This window comes from Nannobrachium achirus, assembly GCF_963921795.1.
Source record: "Nannobrachium achirus genome assembly, chromosome: 23".
Classification (NCBI taxonomy): domain Eukaryota; kingdom Metazoa; phylum Chordata; class Actinopteri; order Myctophiformes; family Myctophidae; genus Nannobrachium; species Nannobrachium achirus.
In genome coordinates, this window is record NC_137830.1 from 12,097,356 (window position 1) to 12,114,746 (window position 17,391).

Consider the following 17,391-nt stretch of genomic DNA (forward strand, 5'->3'; position numbering starts at 1 on the left):
TATACAAGCTCACAGAGCGGCACCGATTGCTGCGCTGCGAGCTTGTAGATCTGCTATTTTTTTTTAAATCATGAAAACTTGTACGAGTCTTTGAATATTTCAAATCCTTCTAAGGTTTTTTGAAAAACCTATGTTTACCATTTCAAAATATTTAGTTCCAGGGACCCCCCCAGAGGCAAAATTTTAGTTACAAATGTTCGCTTAAAAAATAAATATATTCAAAGATTTTCACACCTTTTCACAACTTTTCAAAAATAGCAGATCTACAAGCTCGGTGCCGCGCTGTGAGCTTGTATATCTGCTATTTTTCAATAGTTAAAGCATAAAATAATGAAGGCCCCTCCACCTTGGGCCCTACTGAAGTAACCCAGTCCCACATTTCCCCCCCTTGTGACGCCCCTGTGTGTACCCATGAGATGCATTGAGCTCCAGCCTCCGCAGACATGCTCAAGACAGCCGTGCTCCACTGTTGAACCTCACCCACCCACCCTCAACCCCTGCAAACGGGACTCCCTCTTTCCCAGGTGTTTCGACCAGGTGGCCGTGGTTGTATGCCTAAACCTAACCCTCCTAACCCTAACCTCATATAGCTTAAGTAGGAGTAAATCAATACTGCAGAGTAGAAATACTCTGTGACAAGCAGATGTTCGGAAGTCAAAATACACTTGAGCAAAAGTGCAAAGGTATTGGCATCAAAATGTACTTAAAAGTACCAAGAGTAGGCTACAACATGTTTGAAAATTGCGTTGTAGTTCAGCTATTTTCAAATAGCCTATAGCCCTAGTTCTAAAATAGGGCTAAAGTGGTTAATGTTATTTCTAATTTATATCTGCAAAGTAACTAACTAATAACTAAAGTTTTCAAATGTAGTGGTCTAGTGGAGTAAAAGTAGAATATTTGCCTCTGAGATATCATATAGTGGAGTAGAAAGTAAAAGTATTGAAAATTGGACACTCAAGTAAAGTACAAACTTCAACAAAAAATGTAATTAAGTACAGTACTTAAGTACAGTATACAGTATGTACCTAGTTCACTGACCTTAAACTCGGTAAAACTATCACCCCAACAGAAATGATTTATGCCTAAACCTAAGCTCAAAACCACACCCACCTGGTCGAAGCACCTGGGAAAGAGGGAGTCCCCACTGCAAACGGCCCACCCTTGTCAACCTCGTTTACCGGGTGAGTCCCCATCGCGTCGACAAAGGCAGAAGTGCGGGCGTGTGCAGTTGAAACAGGATACTGCATCTTTCCATTTCTTCATTGTTCCTGTTCACCAAAAGCCCTTACCTTTTTATATATCCTCAAGGCAGAGCTTGACTTTATTGTCATATTATTTTTACAACTGACTTAGTTTTTCTTTTCTTTTTTTTCTTTTTCCCCCTCCCTATATAGACTGCAAAACAAACACACACGCACGCACACACACACACACATCTCTATGACTAGAATGGGGGGGGGGGGACAAATCAATCAAATGTCAGTCGCACTTCTCATACAGCCGTTAACAAACAAATCGCACTCGGAATGAAATCGGAATTCATGTATAAAATGCTTGATGAATCGGGGGAGGGGGGGTTATCTTGAAGGGAGAGGAGCGCTCTACGCGAAGAAAAAATTGAATCAAATTAAATGTTTTCTGACATGAAAGTTTCCTGGTTGTGATTTCTTGATAATTATTCTGTACAGCAATGTACAACAGTGGGGCGTCCCCACGCTCCCCCACGTTCCCCAAGTCAACCTAGAGGGGGCCCCGCATACTGTACAGTAAACCGATGGTACTCAGTCCAAGCCTTTTGTCCTTTTTCTTCTTTTTTTTTTGGCAAGTCACATTCCTCATCCACAGAGTCCCTCGGGAGCCTTCCAGGGGGCCACGTTTTCCATGAGAGAACCGAGTCGTTCTTTAAAACACCGTGGACGTTTTACACTTCAGCACTGTGTTTGTTTTTACGTTTGATTTTTAGTTTTTAGTTTTTTTCACACACTCACAGTAGGTTTAAGTGTTTATGGTAACGCCCATCCAGGAAAACGGTTGGCACTGCAGCCAGACAGATTCTTTGCTCACGCTGTTCCTCTTGAGACCACCGCACGATCCGAGATGTCGCCGTTTACAGTGTCTCTCCGGTACATTGTCGTCGTCCCCCTCCCTCCCCGCTTTGCCATGTTCGTCTCATTTCTCCACGGAGAAGGCCATGTCACGGTACATCCATTTCAGCATCCGCTCCACGACATTAAAACAAGCACAACTTCGATTTGTTGATTATATTTCTATCAGTTAGTTAATCTTTTTTTTTCTGTTGTCTTCAAGATAGGCAGATCATGAACACACCCATTGTTATTTTGAACACACACAATAAAAAAAGAATAAACTTTTTTTAATTTTTTTATATCTGCAACCAGGAGAGAGTGGAGATGAGTTGATGGATGAAACGCATGGAGACTGTCGGGGGTCCGTTTTGTCTTGTTGGTGGATCTGTGTTTTGAGTCGTCGGGATGTTAATAATCTCTTCTTCATGGCCGCCCCCGGTCGGTGCTCCGGGGTCGAGGTCGGCGAGGTGGGAGGAGTCGGGGTAACGAGCCTGTCCCCCTCCCCTTTTAACACCGTTTCTCAACGTCTGGTCCGGGGACCGCCAGGGGGTCCAAATGGACGCTTATGGGTCTGTAACTCTTGAGAGTGCACAAACGGAATCAAAATGTTCTCTTTTGGGACCCAAATCTACACCGTAAAATCCTCCCGCGTTAATTTAACTCTAATCGAAGTTTGTTTCCATTTGAACCTTCTCAGAAGGTTACAGAAACCCAGTAAGGGGTCCATTTGGAACCCCCCCTCCTGCCTTTCGGTTGGACCCGACGTCGAGAACCAGGTGTTTTTTTTTTCTTCTTTTTAGCACACGGTGCCGTTCTCCTGTCGGGACTTGGGGCAGGTTGAGCGGGGGATGGGCTGGACGGAGGGCGCCAGCGTGCAGAAGAAGCCGGCGATGAGGGTGAGGCCCAGGCCCCCCCAGGCGCAGAACATGGACCAGCCGTAGCCGTGGCCGATGTCGTCGGGCAGGCCGTACAAGTAGCGTGGGTAGCGGGACAGCTCGAAGTTGATGCCGGCCACGCAGGTGCACAGGGAGATGATACAGAATGTTCCTGTACGGGAAGCAACCACAAAGTGGGAAAGATGTTAAGAAATATGTATATATATTTTTAAAAGCAGTCCTAGAAAACATTTTCTCTTAAAGGAGAGGAGTTCACCCCCAACTGACCTTTTTTTCTATTGATTACTCACACCATGGAGACTTGAGTTCAATAATATTTTGTTGTATTCGTCACTTTCCCAAGACAAAACATGTCTTAAGGTAAATTTACCCCCATTGATTCCGGATGGATTTGGATCCCCATCCGGAATCAATGAGGGTACATTTATCGTAATCAAATTTAGGAATGCGGAAAAAAAAGAAAAAACACATTATTGAACTCAAGTCGATGCTGATGTAATGTGGCTTGAACCTAATAAACCAAAAAAAACATGTGTCTTTCACTGCATTGTAAAATGTGCAGCTCCTTGTTAGACTGTTGTGTGGGGAATAAACCTTTTTTGCTCATGCCCGCAACACCCTAGATATTGGTCAAATTACGCCTCTGGCCACATCGGCCACATACCACAGAAACCACAACAGAATCCATATATGGCCAAGACATGGCCATATATGGCCTAACCCATATCTGTGTGGCTGGTTCTACAGATAGGGATCTCCATGTATGGGCATGTCAGATGTCATAGACATCATAGGACTTTCACATAATGAATAACTGAGTAAGCATGTTTGGGCTCTCTCAGCATATCTCCATATACAGTACATGGATCTCCATATATGGGTACCAGGGGTCTCCATGGGTAACTGGTCCGATATACATCACTGGCCAGATGGCCAAGACATGGCGCGACCTCGCTTGACGCCCTGAGGTGTCTTACTAGTTGTTATTGTTTGTAATGTTAGTTGAAATATGAGCATATAAGGTTATATTCTGGGACATATCTGACTAGTTATGATATTTATCTGGCCTCATTCGACCCTCTCTGATTAATCCAGGACGTCCGTTTTTGTGGGCAGGATTTATGTTGGTTGAAATCAGGTGATATTCTGGGCCAGATCTGACTAGTCATGGTTTGACTTGATCTGGCCGCAACTGAGACGTCACTGATTGGTCCAGGTCCTGACGGTGCTTGCTGGGGTGCTTAATGTTGACCTTAGTACAATTTTGAAGTATTTGTACTTTTAAATTAGTATTTTCAATTTCCAATAATTTTACTTCTACTCCACTACATCTCAGATCCACATATTGCGCTTTTACTCCACTACACTTATTTGAGCACTTTAGTTACTAGTTACTTTGCAAATTTGGATTATTATTAAAACATTACATTACAGTACATTAACCACTTCAGCCCTATATACATTTTAGCCTTTTGAAAATAGCCGATCTACAACCTCACAATGCGTTGCGAACTTGCGATGCGACGCATTGTGAGCTTGTAGATTGGCTATTTTCAAATATCTTTCATTTATTTGAGAACTTGTGAAATGGGACGTTCTCCATAATGAGTACTTTTGAATTCTGGACGTGTACTTGTAAGAGAGTATTTCTACTTAGTATTGATACTTTTAAGTAAAAAGAATGGGAGTACTTTTCCCACCACAGGCACTGGAATAGAGCATTAAAAATGTATTATGTTAGCGCAAGTAGACATTTTATCCAAACACAGCTTATTGTACGTACTGTATATTATCACACATTATGCCCCCCATTGAACTAGCCTATAAAGTGTTTAAAACGTGATCTTAATTTAAATTATTTTAATCCATGGTGTGTTAACATAGCATGTAAGGCTGTACGGCGTACCGAGAGCAACTGCAGTGCTGCCTGGGGGAAAGGAACTTTCAAAAGGTTCATTTAATTTAAGCTCTTTATAATACTACATGTGCTATTTAGGAATTCAAGTCAAAACGATAGTGTTACGCTCACTGTATGTACATTTTTAATGAATGTGGAAATTCCATGTTGGGAATTAATTACATTAAAGGTGGTGATACATTGTTTTGTTAAAAGTAAGTGTTAAATAGCTCTATATTCTGATAGTTATCATTGCAAAGTGTTTGTTCAGTAACCGGGGTCTCCTGAGATGGGGAGACCCCTGTTACTGAACAAACACTCTGCAATGATAACTATCAGAATATAGACCTTTAACCTTTTTGTTTTAACCCCCCCCCAGAATATCACTGCAGCAACTTTTAAAGGCTAAAAGAATATTGATGACATATCCCTTGGCCTTTAAAAAGCACAGTTCACCATAACGCCCGCTCTGTTCAGTGACTGTTCAGTATTTCAAAGGCATTGTTTGTATCATTTGAATCATTTGCACAGTATGTTCAGTCCAAATAGATCCACCGCTTGGTGGCTGTGCTCATTTAGCTGATTTAATGTTGATAGAGAGGCTAAATTTGGCCTCATTTTCAAGCCCCTCGTGCCCCTTTGCGTGTGTTGGCTGGGATTTGGACACTGTAATCGGACCGGGCCTCCCCCCCTGCACTTTTATTACCGCCGAACCTAATTGGCTTTTTAATTGCCTGCTCGTTATGCAACCGAAGGGCACAGCAATAATCCCCGGCCCCATCTTAATTGAGTCTGTGCTTTGGCTCCTGCCGTGGCAAAAGTTGTACAGTGCATAGAATGTCAGCCCGTTCCTCTAACTGAATGGGGCAGGATATACTGACGGAGCCTGGGAAGTGGGAGAACATTAAGTGTGTTAGAGCCAGATTAGTGTGTGAACAATAGTCTGTTTCCGTGTATGTTTGTGTATACCAGTGGTTCTCAACCTTCTCATGCCACGACCCCCAAAATAATCATATTTCAACTGGGAACCCCCCACCCTCACCCTGACGAGCATTAAGAGTTGAGGATTTTGTATAACATGTTTCTATTGTGAAAATAGCAGATCGACATGCTCACGAAGCCTCGTGCTGCGAGCTTGTAGATCTGCTATTTTTGAAAAAGTTGTGAAAATGTGTGCAAATCTTTGAATATGTATTTTTTAAGCAAACATTTGAAACTCAAATTTTGCTTCTGGGGGGTCCATGGAACTAAATATTTTGAGAGAGGGGTCCGTGGCCAAATACATTTCATCTTAGGGGTCCTTCACATGAAAGAGTTTGAGCACTACTGACATAGAAACATAGTTTTCTTTTTCAAAAAACTAGAAAGATTTGAGATATTCAAAGATTTTCATGATTTTTCAAAAATAGCAGATCTACAGTGCCGCGCTGCGAGCTTGTAGATCTGCTATTTTTCAATAGTAAAAAACACAAAATAATGTGTTCCCAGTCTAAATGGGTTAAACCCCCTCCCCCTATGAAGAACATTCACGGGGGGCCCCCGCAGTGTATCCTTGTACCCAGGGCCCAGAAGTCCATGCGACACCCCTGCGAGCAACGCGACCTGACTTCATGCATTAATCAACATTGCCCGCTACACTAACGAGATCTCCCACTGCTGTGCCACCAGGGTCTCTCAGGCAGCGCTTCCGTTTGTAGATGCAACCGACAAGCAACGCGAGCCAGATGTGTGAAAAAGACGAATGCGTGCATTTGCCCCGTACCCTTTGCTTGCCGTGTAACTGCGGCTATATATATATACTGTATATGCAGTTCCAACGACGGCACACCAGTCCCACTTTCTAGTTCTACACAGCATGATATGATGTACTACTGTACACCTGCACGTTTGTTTGGTCCCACGAGTAAAATGTCTGTAAAAGTTTCTGCCTCTAGAAGTCTAGTTTATAGGTTCACGTGAACCAACCTAATGAACCTATTGACGCACCCGCGATGCAACGCATTGTGAGCTTGTAGATCTGCTATTTTCATACCATTTATACATTTGAAAAATGTTTTAAAGAGGTGGTGCCATAGTTTTGTACTTTTTCTGTTTTGTATGTGTCTATGAAGTTAACATTACTCTAATAGGCCACCGGGTGGGGTTATAATGTGCAGATTTGTCTCCCCCGTGTATTTTTGTTTACCTCCTGAAAGCTGAAAGCCTCTGAGTCAAAAGGCCCAGTCGAAAAACACAGATTTAATGACATCATAAACTCATCCCCTCCCCTTTTACCTTAAACTCAACACTGTGGGTGTGGCTAACCTCAGCTGGGTCACCAGCCACCACACAACCAGGCATACTTAATGAACTGGTGGGTGTGGCCACATAAAAACACAATCTTCCTCCTAGTATAATCATAATACCTGATCATCATGTTTTAGGGGAGCAAAAAAAAAAAAAGAATTATGAATTGTATGCATCAAACTTTTTCTTTTACTTTATATAGTGACAGATTTGGCCACTGGGGAGCGGTTCTGCTTCTGACCCCCTGGAACTCCTCCAAGGACCCCTGCATGGGGGTCCCCGGAACTCCCAGTCTGTCTGAGAACCAACAGTGTCAGAGACTCACCTCCCATTAGGAAGAGCAGGCCGGCCACGTACTGCATGAGGCCTCGGTCCCAGCAGCAGCCCAGCACTCCAATGATCCAGCCGAACAGAATGATGGCCACCGCCATGCCCATGAAGCCTGCTGTCATCCGCCGCAAGTCTGCCAACACACACACCAAGGACACGTTTGAAAACGAGACCAAAACAACACCTGTCACTTAGGGATGGGACGATAAGCGATATTATCGTTTATCGTGAAAAAAAACAACAACAAAAAAACATTCGCGATAATCGTATCGTGGAGATTTAATTTATCGTGATATCATCATCCGTCATGCACTGGGATCAATTCACCTTTTATTTGCCGAGCTGCATATCTGGTACCATATAAACCCTCTATAATTGGTAAAAGGTACTTACCGTATACGTACTTGATACAGTCTTTTTCTCACTCTCTATCAAATGTCTTAGCCAAAAAAATTGCCGATCTACAAGCTCACAACGCGTTGCGTTGCAACGCGTTGTGAGCTTGTAGATCTGCTATTTTTTGGCAAATCATGTTCCGCCCCAGGATAATGGATTTTGATTATCGCGATAATATCGTAAATCGTGATTTATTTTGTCACAATAATCGTGATATTCGTTCATATTGTCCCATCCCTACTGTCACTGCAGTTAGAGAATATTTGAATACACATCCCGGGGCTTGTCATTCAGAAACAAAACAAACATGTTATATAGGCTACCAGGGGTCTTCAACAGGGGGTCCGGGACCCCTAGGGGGTCCTCAGAGTTACTACAGGGGGTCCTCCAAATCATTGTGTGATAGAAACTTTTTTTTCCCTATTTTTTTTATATCAACCACTCGAAACCTAGCACCCATATTCCGAGAACTTTAGCCGAAAATAGCCGATCTACAAGCTCACAACGCCTCGTGTAGAGGGGAAAAAGAGCAGACTAAGTACAGAGTGAAAGGTCAAGTTAATTATACTGTATATTGACAGTTCAAGTGGTTAAATATCTGAAATTGACATGAATCCAAAATATACTGAGGATATGCTGTCAAACAATGAAACTACATGGAATTTCTAAAAAGGTTGTTCATCTTTCTCTCAATTAAGGGGTTCTTGGCCTGAAAACGTTGAAGACCCCTGTTATATACCATTTGCTATAGGGATGGATTTCCTGGGGCGGGGGTCCATGCCTCTGCTTTTGGATGAACCCCAGGCCAACCACCCCCCCGCCGTCATAAACCTTTATGGTTTTATGTTTTAACCCCTGCTTCTGATCAGACTGAATAACATACTGTACATGCAGTTCATTTTGGGAAATGTAGACTAGTGTATACTATAGAATTATAATATGTATCTTAACCATATTAACCCTGGCATCCCTAGTTCAAAAACATTCCTGTATTTGAAGACGTATACAGGACTTAAAGGGATAGTTCACCCTTTTTGTCCCCTTTCGATTACTCACCCAGTGGAGTTCTTTTTTTTTTTTTGTCTCATTCCTAAACCAACAATTTGATGACCAGCAGTGGTTCCCTATGGAGACACAAAGAGCCTTCTTTGTTCTCTATGGATACACAAAGAGTCTCCTCAAATTATTGATTTAGGAACGCGATAAAAAACGGAAAAATATCCATGAATTCAAGTCTCCATGGGGTGAGTAATCGATAGGGGGAAAAAAAGTCAATTGGGGGGTGAACGATCCCTAAGTAGATGCCCCTCCCCCCTTCGTTTTCCAAAATTCAACCCTGCCATTTACCCTCATGTACTCCAGAGTACAACAGAAACTAGTTTTCACCATTAAAGACACAAACAAGGTAGTGTTTGTGTGATGTTCAGGTTTTAAAGTTGTTACACTACACTCAAAAAATTGATTCAACCCCCCTATAAATGTGACACATATAAATTATGTTTGCTTTATTTAATTACTTCACTTCAAGGCATAAGCATATACATTTAATTGATATAACTCAAATATTATTAATAGTGCCAGATGTGATACATTTACATTATGTTGGCTTTATTTAAATGTATTTAATTATAATATATGCAAATGTATTGAATTGATGTAACTGAACAAATATTAATCGTGCTTACCTTAAATATATACATTTACAATATATGCATTTTTATTAAATTGTTCCAACTCAAATGTAATTAATAGTGCTTATACAAAATCTATTCATTTAACATTATACATTTATATTACATTCATGTAACTCAAATCTTAGTAATGGAATTTAAAAACACATTGAAAATGAGTTCCAATGAAAACTCCCAGAGTCCCATAAACCACGCCTCTCACCAATTTTATTGAGTAGTTTTTAAGGCTGAAATCATTCTGAGAATATTGTTTGAATCCAACTCAATTTTATTAAGTACATTTTACAGATCTGAGAAGTGACTCCAGCCCTTTCCCTTGATTGGTCAAATAAGTTGGTCACATGTTATGCAAAGCATGCTGGGAACAGCATTTTTCTAGGTTTTCAGGGAAATGTTTAAGCTTTCGGGAGCTAAAAATGCTAAATGTATCATATCAATGTGTCTGCCTTGGCAAGATGACTGTCATATGTCAGAATTTGATTTGTCAGTATTTGAGCCTAAACCCTAACCCTAACTGCTAGGCTGCTAGTTTAAGCTTGAGCTCCCTCCCCATGCTAGGCTAAAAGAGAAGAACTCATGGTAACTTTGAGGTTATTGCGTTGGTTTTCTCTTAAATGTTCTGATTATTCAATAATCACTGCTATTGCATATATCCATTATGCATCTGTATGTTGATATTGTAAAACTTGAAACAAATCATCCGGAAGAAAACCTGAAACCGAACTCTTCTTATGCAAATGTAAAAGTATTTTATTTATCTTAGCTTAATTCCATAAAAATGAGTTGAACCAACACATTTACGTTAACATTTGTTTGAGTTGGACAAACGTAAATTAATTAAGTTCATATAATTAACTTGGCTTAAGTTAATGAAAATGAGTTGGACTAATTGAACAACATGCATTGCATTGAATGTAGATTTGACTTGGGACTACATATATCCCATATATAAATTTACTCATATAAAATGGGTGGAAAAGTTTCACACATTTAAAATGTGTTCAACTGAGAGATTATTTTTTTGAGTGTACTGTGTGTGCAGCAACTCATACAGCCTAACACTAAAGCCCTTTGCACACAGTACAGTTGCGTTTTTTTCGTTTGCTGCATGAATAAAAGGCTTTGGATTTGGTGTGCAAGGCTGTGCGAAATTGGCGCTGCGGATCCAAAAAGGAGTCATAAAAGGAGTGATGAGTTTTTTTACCGCATGCGACAAGACGCACGAATCGAACTGGGTTCGATCGAGAAAGAAACGCACGGCCGCAGCCACTCGTCGCACGGCTAATTCGGATCCGGTGTGCATGAGGTCGTAGAGAATCATTGTTTTCTTTAAAAAAAAATGAAATTGTCCGTTTTATCCGTGCGGATAAACGTGCCTGTGTTCAAAGGGCTTAACTCTGAACAAAATAAAAGTTTAACAATCTAGTAAACTCTATCAGATGAACTACAGACCAGGGACGTGCTGGGCCCCTGATTCAGCCCGGGAAAAGAGTTGTAGAGGCCCTCATTGCGCGCTATAGAGAGAGATCTCTCTCTATAGCGCTGCTGCTACTCAAAGATTTGCCATTTCAGATCATGACAAGTGACAAGCCAGTGGGCCAATTACATGAGTTATATTTTGTCGTTGTCGGGTGGAAACCTTGTACGTCTTAAACCTTTTGTTTTGTATTTATCATTTAAAAAATGATAGAAACTAGTGAAAACAGCCGATCTACAAGCACACAACGCCTCGCACCGCGAGGCGTTGTGTGCTTGTAGATCTGCTGTTTTCACTACTTTTGTGCGACGGCCTTGTATGATGAAGCAGGGCTTTGCTTTGCGAAAAAATTTACACATTTGAAACTTGGAGATACAAGGTTTCTGCCTGACAGTGACGATTTACTTTGTTGGCCGCCCAGCCCCCAAAACGGAACAAAGTCCAACATTTTATTGGCCAGGAATGAACCGGCCGTTCGGGAGTTGTCCCGCTTTTCCCAATGGCCAGCACATCCCTGCTACAGACTATACTGTGGAGAGAGAATGTATGTCAGTGACTCCCATTTCACTGTGGGTTGGAGTAAAAACTGTTGGGTTGTGTAAATGCTTCACAGGGTGCAGTCACCCCAGAACACAACTGGAGTTATACACAACACAATGGCCTTTATTTCTTAGAGACAAAAAAACAACAACAACACAGTCCAGTACCTCAGTATGAACATAAAATACGCCAATTTCTGCCAAGCAATATATAGTCAGTGGTGGAAGTAAAATTATAGAACATTGGAAATACTCAAGTAAAGCACAAATACCTCATAATTGTACTTAAAGGAGTAGTTTACCCCCAAATGTTTTTTCTATTGATTACTCATGCCATGGAGACTTGAGTTCAATGGTATTTTTATTTTTGTTGTCGCATTCCTAAGACAAAACATTAATTTATTTATTATAGTAAATCTACCCAAATGCACTTGGGTCCCCATCCGGAATCAATGGGGGTAAATTTATTGTAATCAAATTATTGTCTAGGGAATGCGACAAAAAACTAAAACTGTTACTGAACTCCAAGTCTCCATGGCATGAGTAATCAATAGAAAAAAAGGCATTTTTGGGGGTGAACTACTCCTTTAAGTACAGTACTAAATGTATTTAGTTACTTTACACCACTGATAACAGGTTAAGGTGCCTCTGCGGTGCCAGAGAGCAATCAAGTAAAAAGGCCTCGCCCTGTGCCAATGCCTCAAGGACACGCCTGTTCACTTGAAGAGGGTATAGTGGGAGAAATATGTGAAAAAGGTGTTCACTTCCGGCAGAAAGCGTGAAAATTTGCACCTAGGGGTATTTTTGTGCGCTGAATAAAAAAATTGACGGTCCCAAGCACTTTTCTCAAATTCACTTTTCTCTAATTCACTTACCATAGGGTTAGGGTTAGGAAAAAAAGACCCCCCAAAAATCTTCTTTAAGTAGCATGTGAGGGGTCTATCTAGGGGGTTTTCATGATTCTGAATCCATTCCAAGCATTTGTTTTGCACAAAAACATTCCTTGGGCAAGAAATGGACCCCACAAAACTATGGTTTAGTGATGAGTCATCACTTTTCACAGTTGTGTAGGGTCCATTTCTTGCCCAAGGAATGTTTTTCGTGCAAAACAAATGCTTGCAATGGATTCAGAATCATGAAAACCCCCTAGATAGACCCCTCACATGCTATTTAAAGAAGATTTTTGGGGGGGTCTTTTTTCCCTAGTATGGTAAGTGAATTAGAGCCACCAGATCGCATGGGAAAAGTGCTTGGGACCGTCAATTTTTGAATTCGGCACATAAAAATACCCCTAGGTGCAAATTGTCACGCTTTCTGCCGGAAGTGAACACATTAGCCTGTTTTTGTTACATATTTCTTCCACTAGTAATGCCAGGGACAGCAGGGTGCAAAACACTGTTGTTGGGCAGAAATCTTTCATCTCCAAGTGTTTATGATTGTTTTTCCTGTCACACAGCAAAAACAGCAGAAGTGTGAGCTTGTAGAAATGTTTTGATATAGTGAAAGTTGTTAAAGGGGACACACCATAAAATTCAAAAAAATATATTTTTTCATGTATTTTATTATTCCCAGTGTGTTTTTCCACCCCCCAAAAATACAATTCATTAACTCTAAGCCTTGGTTTTCGTTTCTGAGATTTTCTGAGTGGGTGTGTCCGAATGGTTCTCTCCTAAAAAGGGTGACATCACACCAGGGCCCATTTTCCATATAGTTGGGGGCCCCAGGGATATTTTGGTTCAGATTCTCGCAAATTCGCCAAATTTGGCACAGATGTTGTCCATAACATACTTAATCATTTTAAGATGGGTGCCAAGATGGGCACCCCATGGTACTGCCATAATTGAGCAATGCAATTGGTGTGCCATTAACTTTACATTACAGGGAAAAAAAGCTAAAAAAGAATCTGCTTTAAGTAGCATATAACTGGTCAAACTAGGGGGTTTTCATGATTCTGAATCCATTGCAAGCATCCGTTTTGCACAAAAAACATTCCTTGGGCTAAAAAACTGCCCTACAAGACTATGGTTTAGTGATGAAAAGTGATGAGTCATCACTTTTGACACTTTCGTGGTGGCCGTTTTAGCCCTATGAATGTTTTTTTTTAATGCAAAACGGACGTTTGCAATGGATTCAGAATCATGAAAACCCCCTAGTTTGACCAGTTATATGCTACTTAAAGCATATTATTTTTTTGCTTTTTTCCCCTGTAATGTAAAGTTAATGGGACACCAATTGCATTGCTCAATTATGGCAGTACCATGGGGTGCCCATCTTGGCACCCATCTTAAAATGATTAAGTATGTTATGGACAACATCTGTGCCAAATTTGGCGAATTTGCGAGAATCTGAACCAGACGGTCCTTTTATTGCCCTGGGGCCACCGACTAATAGTACCGGCCCTCCACTTCAGTTTCCTGGCAACTGAAGAGAAGGGGGCGGTACTTTTGGGGTGGATTCTATTGAGACTATGGTACTATGGGGTGAGCGGGGTAAAGTGTTGCTAAAATTGGAACGATACAGGGAAAGATTAGGGTGCCATGCTAAAATTGGATACATATCATTCCAATTTTAGCCCAAAGACAGCGCCCCGTTGCCAACAAAGGACATTTTGGTATTGTATCTGAAATGGCTTGGAATTAGAGAGTATAGAGACAGACAGAACCTGACATTTCAATATCCAAGTGGTTGTTTATGCTAAAACCTGTATAAAACCGTATTATGAACCAATATTTATATTAAAAAAAAATGTTAAAAGCATGGTGTGGCCCCTTTAACCCTGCAAGACCCGAATTAATTTCTACTGGCCAAAATTAAAAAAAAAAAAAAAAAATAGATGGTGTTGTAGGAGTCCTAATCACAGGAAAATTAAATTTAAAAAAATTAATAATGTTTTTCCACAATATTAACATACGTGTTCTATACATTCTAATGATCATGAAAAAAAAATATTACAGGCATTTTACTTATGTTTTAGTGAGGAATTGCTTCAGTTAAAAAGTGAGATGTTGTTCATCCAGACGCTGGAATTTCAACTTCTCTGGGAGGTGTGAATGTCAGTCTCTGTGGGGGGTATTTATATGCAAATGTCGTGGGCGTGGCCAATGGCATTGTAATACTAAACAATAGGATTTAATGGTGATGTTAATGTGAAAAAAGAACAGGAAAACTAATTATAACATTTTTTTAAAAATGATTTAAAAAATGTTGCCAAAAAGCAACGCTGGGCCTTGCAGGGTTAAAGGGCATGGATGACTGATTTTGCAGTTTATTTCCCAGTTCAGGTTAAAAAACGACATCAGATTAAAAGTAATAGTTGAAGCGGGCTGCAGGAGAGCTCGGAGCGCGTCCCCTCCCGTGTAGATATTAACCCATTTAGGCCAAGAACTATTGAATGCTTTAACCAGTGAAAAATAGCAGATATACAAGCTCACAGCGCGGCACCGAGTGCCGCGCTGCGAGCTTCTAGATCTGCTATTTTTGAAAAAGTCATGAAAATTTGTGCAAATCTTTGAATATATGTATTTTCAAAGCGAACGTTTGTAACTCAAATTTTGCTTCTGGGGGGGGGGGGGGGGGGGGGCCTGGAACTAAATATTTTGAGATGGGGGTCAGTGGGCAAATAAATATCATTTTGGGGGTCCTTCAAATGAAAAGGTTTGAGCACCACTGACATGGTAGTCCCTCAAGAACAGACTAAGTGAGCTCCAGTTAAGTGAAAAGGACCTTTTCTTTGACGATGGCTGGCCAGATTGCTGACATATAGAAACATAGGTTTTTCAAAAAGTCTTAGAAGGATTCAAAAGACACTTATAGAATAGGGTCAAAATTCAAATTTTCACGATTTTTCAAAAATAGCAGATCTACAAGCTCGCAGCGCGGCACTCGGTGCCGCGCTGTGAGCTTGTATATCTGCTATTTTTCAATAGTTAAAGCAAAGAAATAATGATACACAAAATGTGTACCCGTTCTAAATGGCTTAATGTCATGGGTGAGCTGTTCTGACACTGCATGGTGTGAACGGGGCGCTGCGAGCGCTGGCACAGAGGCTCGGGGTAGAGGGGACCACGCAGCGAGAGGAACAAAAGGTCATAATATTTGCTCAGAGAGCAAAAACACAGACAACAGAGAGAGCTTTCTCCCCGAGACTTGTTCTGCACAGCGGAAACAGCGCTTTGCATGCTAGCAGGGAAGAAGTAGTAGTGTTGGAACCACACCGCCCTCGGTTTTTTTACTTGGGAGCCCCCACCCTGACGAGCACTAAGAGTTGAGACATTACATTTTGTGTAACACGGTTCTATTGTGAAAATAGCGGATCTACGTGCTCAAGCGCGAGGCGTTGTGAGCATGTAGATATGCTATTTTCACAATGTCTGCCTCTAATAATTGACAATTTGACCAATCTTCAATTTGTTATTTTAGAGGTATTAAAAAGTTCTTAAATTGTCACTTGAGAAATGTGCAGATACCCTCTGTACACTTAAACATTATGTTTGTTTGCTTACTGTTGAGTGAGAAAACAATGTTTCACATTAAGCTAATCATCTGGGGATCTCGCAAAATAATTTGGCTTGGAAACTGGAAGGTTTCCAGTTCGATCCCTGGCTCCCCCAAAAATATTTGCCACGACCTTGAAAGCACGACGGAGGCAGCCATAGCTTAATGAGTAGAGCAGGGGTCTTCAACGTTACTTAATAAACTTGACTTTCACTCTGTACTTAGTCTGCTCGTTTTCCCCTTACCTCTACACCAAACCTCTTTGCCGAAAATAGACGATCCACAAGCTCAAAACGCCTCGCGCTGCGAGGCGTTGTGAGCTTGTAGATTTGCTATTTTTGGCTACAGTTCTCAGAATATGGACACTAGGGTTCAAGTTGTTAAGATTTGGAGGACCCCCTGTAGTAACTCTGAGTGGACCCCCAAGGGGTCCCGGTCCCCCTGTTGAATACCCTTGGAGTAGAGAGACCACCATGGGAAAACGGAAGGTTCCCCGCCGGTTCACATCCCGGCCCCCGGTCCCTGAGCAAGGCACTATTAGTCCTTGAAACACAGAGGCATCGACCAAAAATAGCCGATACGTTGTGAGCTTTATAGATCTGTTATTTTCACCGAATGCAAGCCACCAGAATATCAGTTACAAATGGATAAATGTACGAAGCATTTTACTGAGTGTGTTAAAGACAGTATTTCCTTTTCATGATGTGAACGGGGAGCTTTTGTGTGAATCTGAAGTGGACACCTCAGCGTTCTAGCAGGACGTTGCTGTCAAACATCTCATCTCCACATTTTTACTTTTTACAGCATGCAGCCCGCCCTACTTCGTCATACAACAGTGTCACACAAAAGCAGCGAAAATAGGCAATCTACGATCTACGTCCCATTGTGTTTTGAGCTCGTCGATCGGCTGTTGTTTTGCCACTTTAGAATTTTTGTGACATAATGAGGTTTCCACCCCGACAGCAACGATGACCATCATTAATTCAAACCACGGTGACAGAAACAGGGGCGTCACACCAAATTCTGGGCCCTGGGTACAAGGATTCACTGCGGGCCCCCCATGAATGTTAACTATTGAAAAATAGCAGATATACAAGCTCACAGCGCGGCACCGAGTGCCGCGCTGTGAGCTTGTAGATCTGCCATTTTTGAAAAATCTTGAAAATGTGTGCAAGAAACCTATGTCAAGGACCCCCAAGATGATATGTATTTGGCCAGGGACCCTGATCTCAAAATATTTAGTTCCAGGGACCCCAGAAGCCAAATTTTAGTTAGAAATGTTCGCTTAAAAAATACAT

At 41.4% G+C, this 17,391-nt stretch overlaps 1 protein-coding gene across 1 annotated transcript in view; it reads right to left on the reverse strand.

Moving 5' to 3' along the window:
- Positions 1-2,883: 2,883 nt before the first annotated feature.
- The window catches only part of tmem178bb (transmembrane protein 178Bb), a gene marked incomplete at both ends in the record, with an annotated part of 232,420 nt that continues 217,912 nt past the window's right edge, over positions 2,884-17,391 (reverse strand). Inside the window, 2 exons of the mRNA XM_080754527.1 lie at positions 2,884-3,134; positions 7,492-7,629. Coding sequence (XP_080610653.1) covers positions 2,884-3,134; positions 7,492-7,629 — 389 coding nt within the window. The remainder of the gene's footprint in view (positions 3,135-7,491; positions 7,630-17,391) is intronic.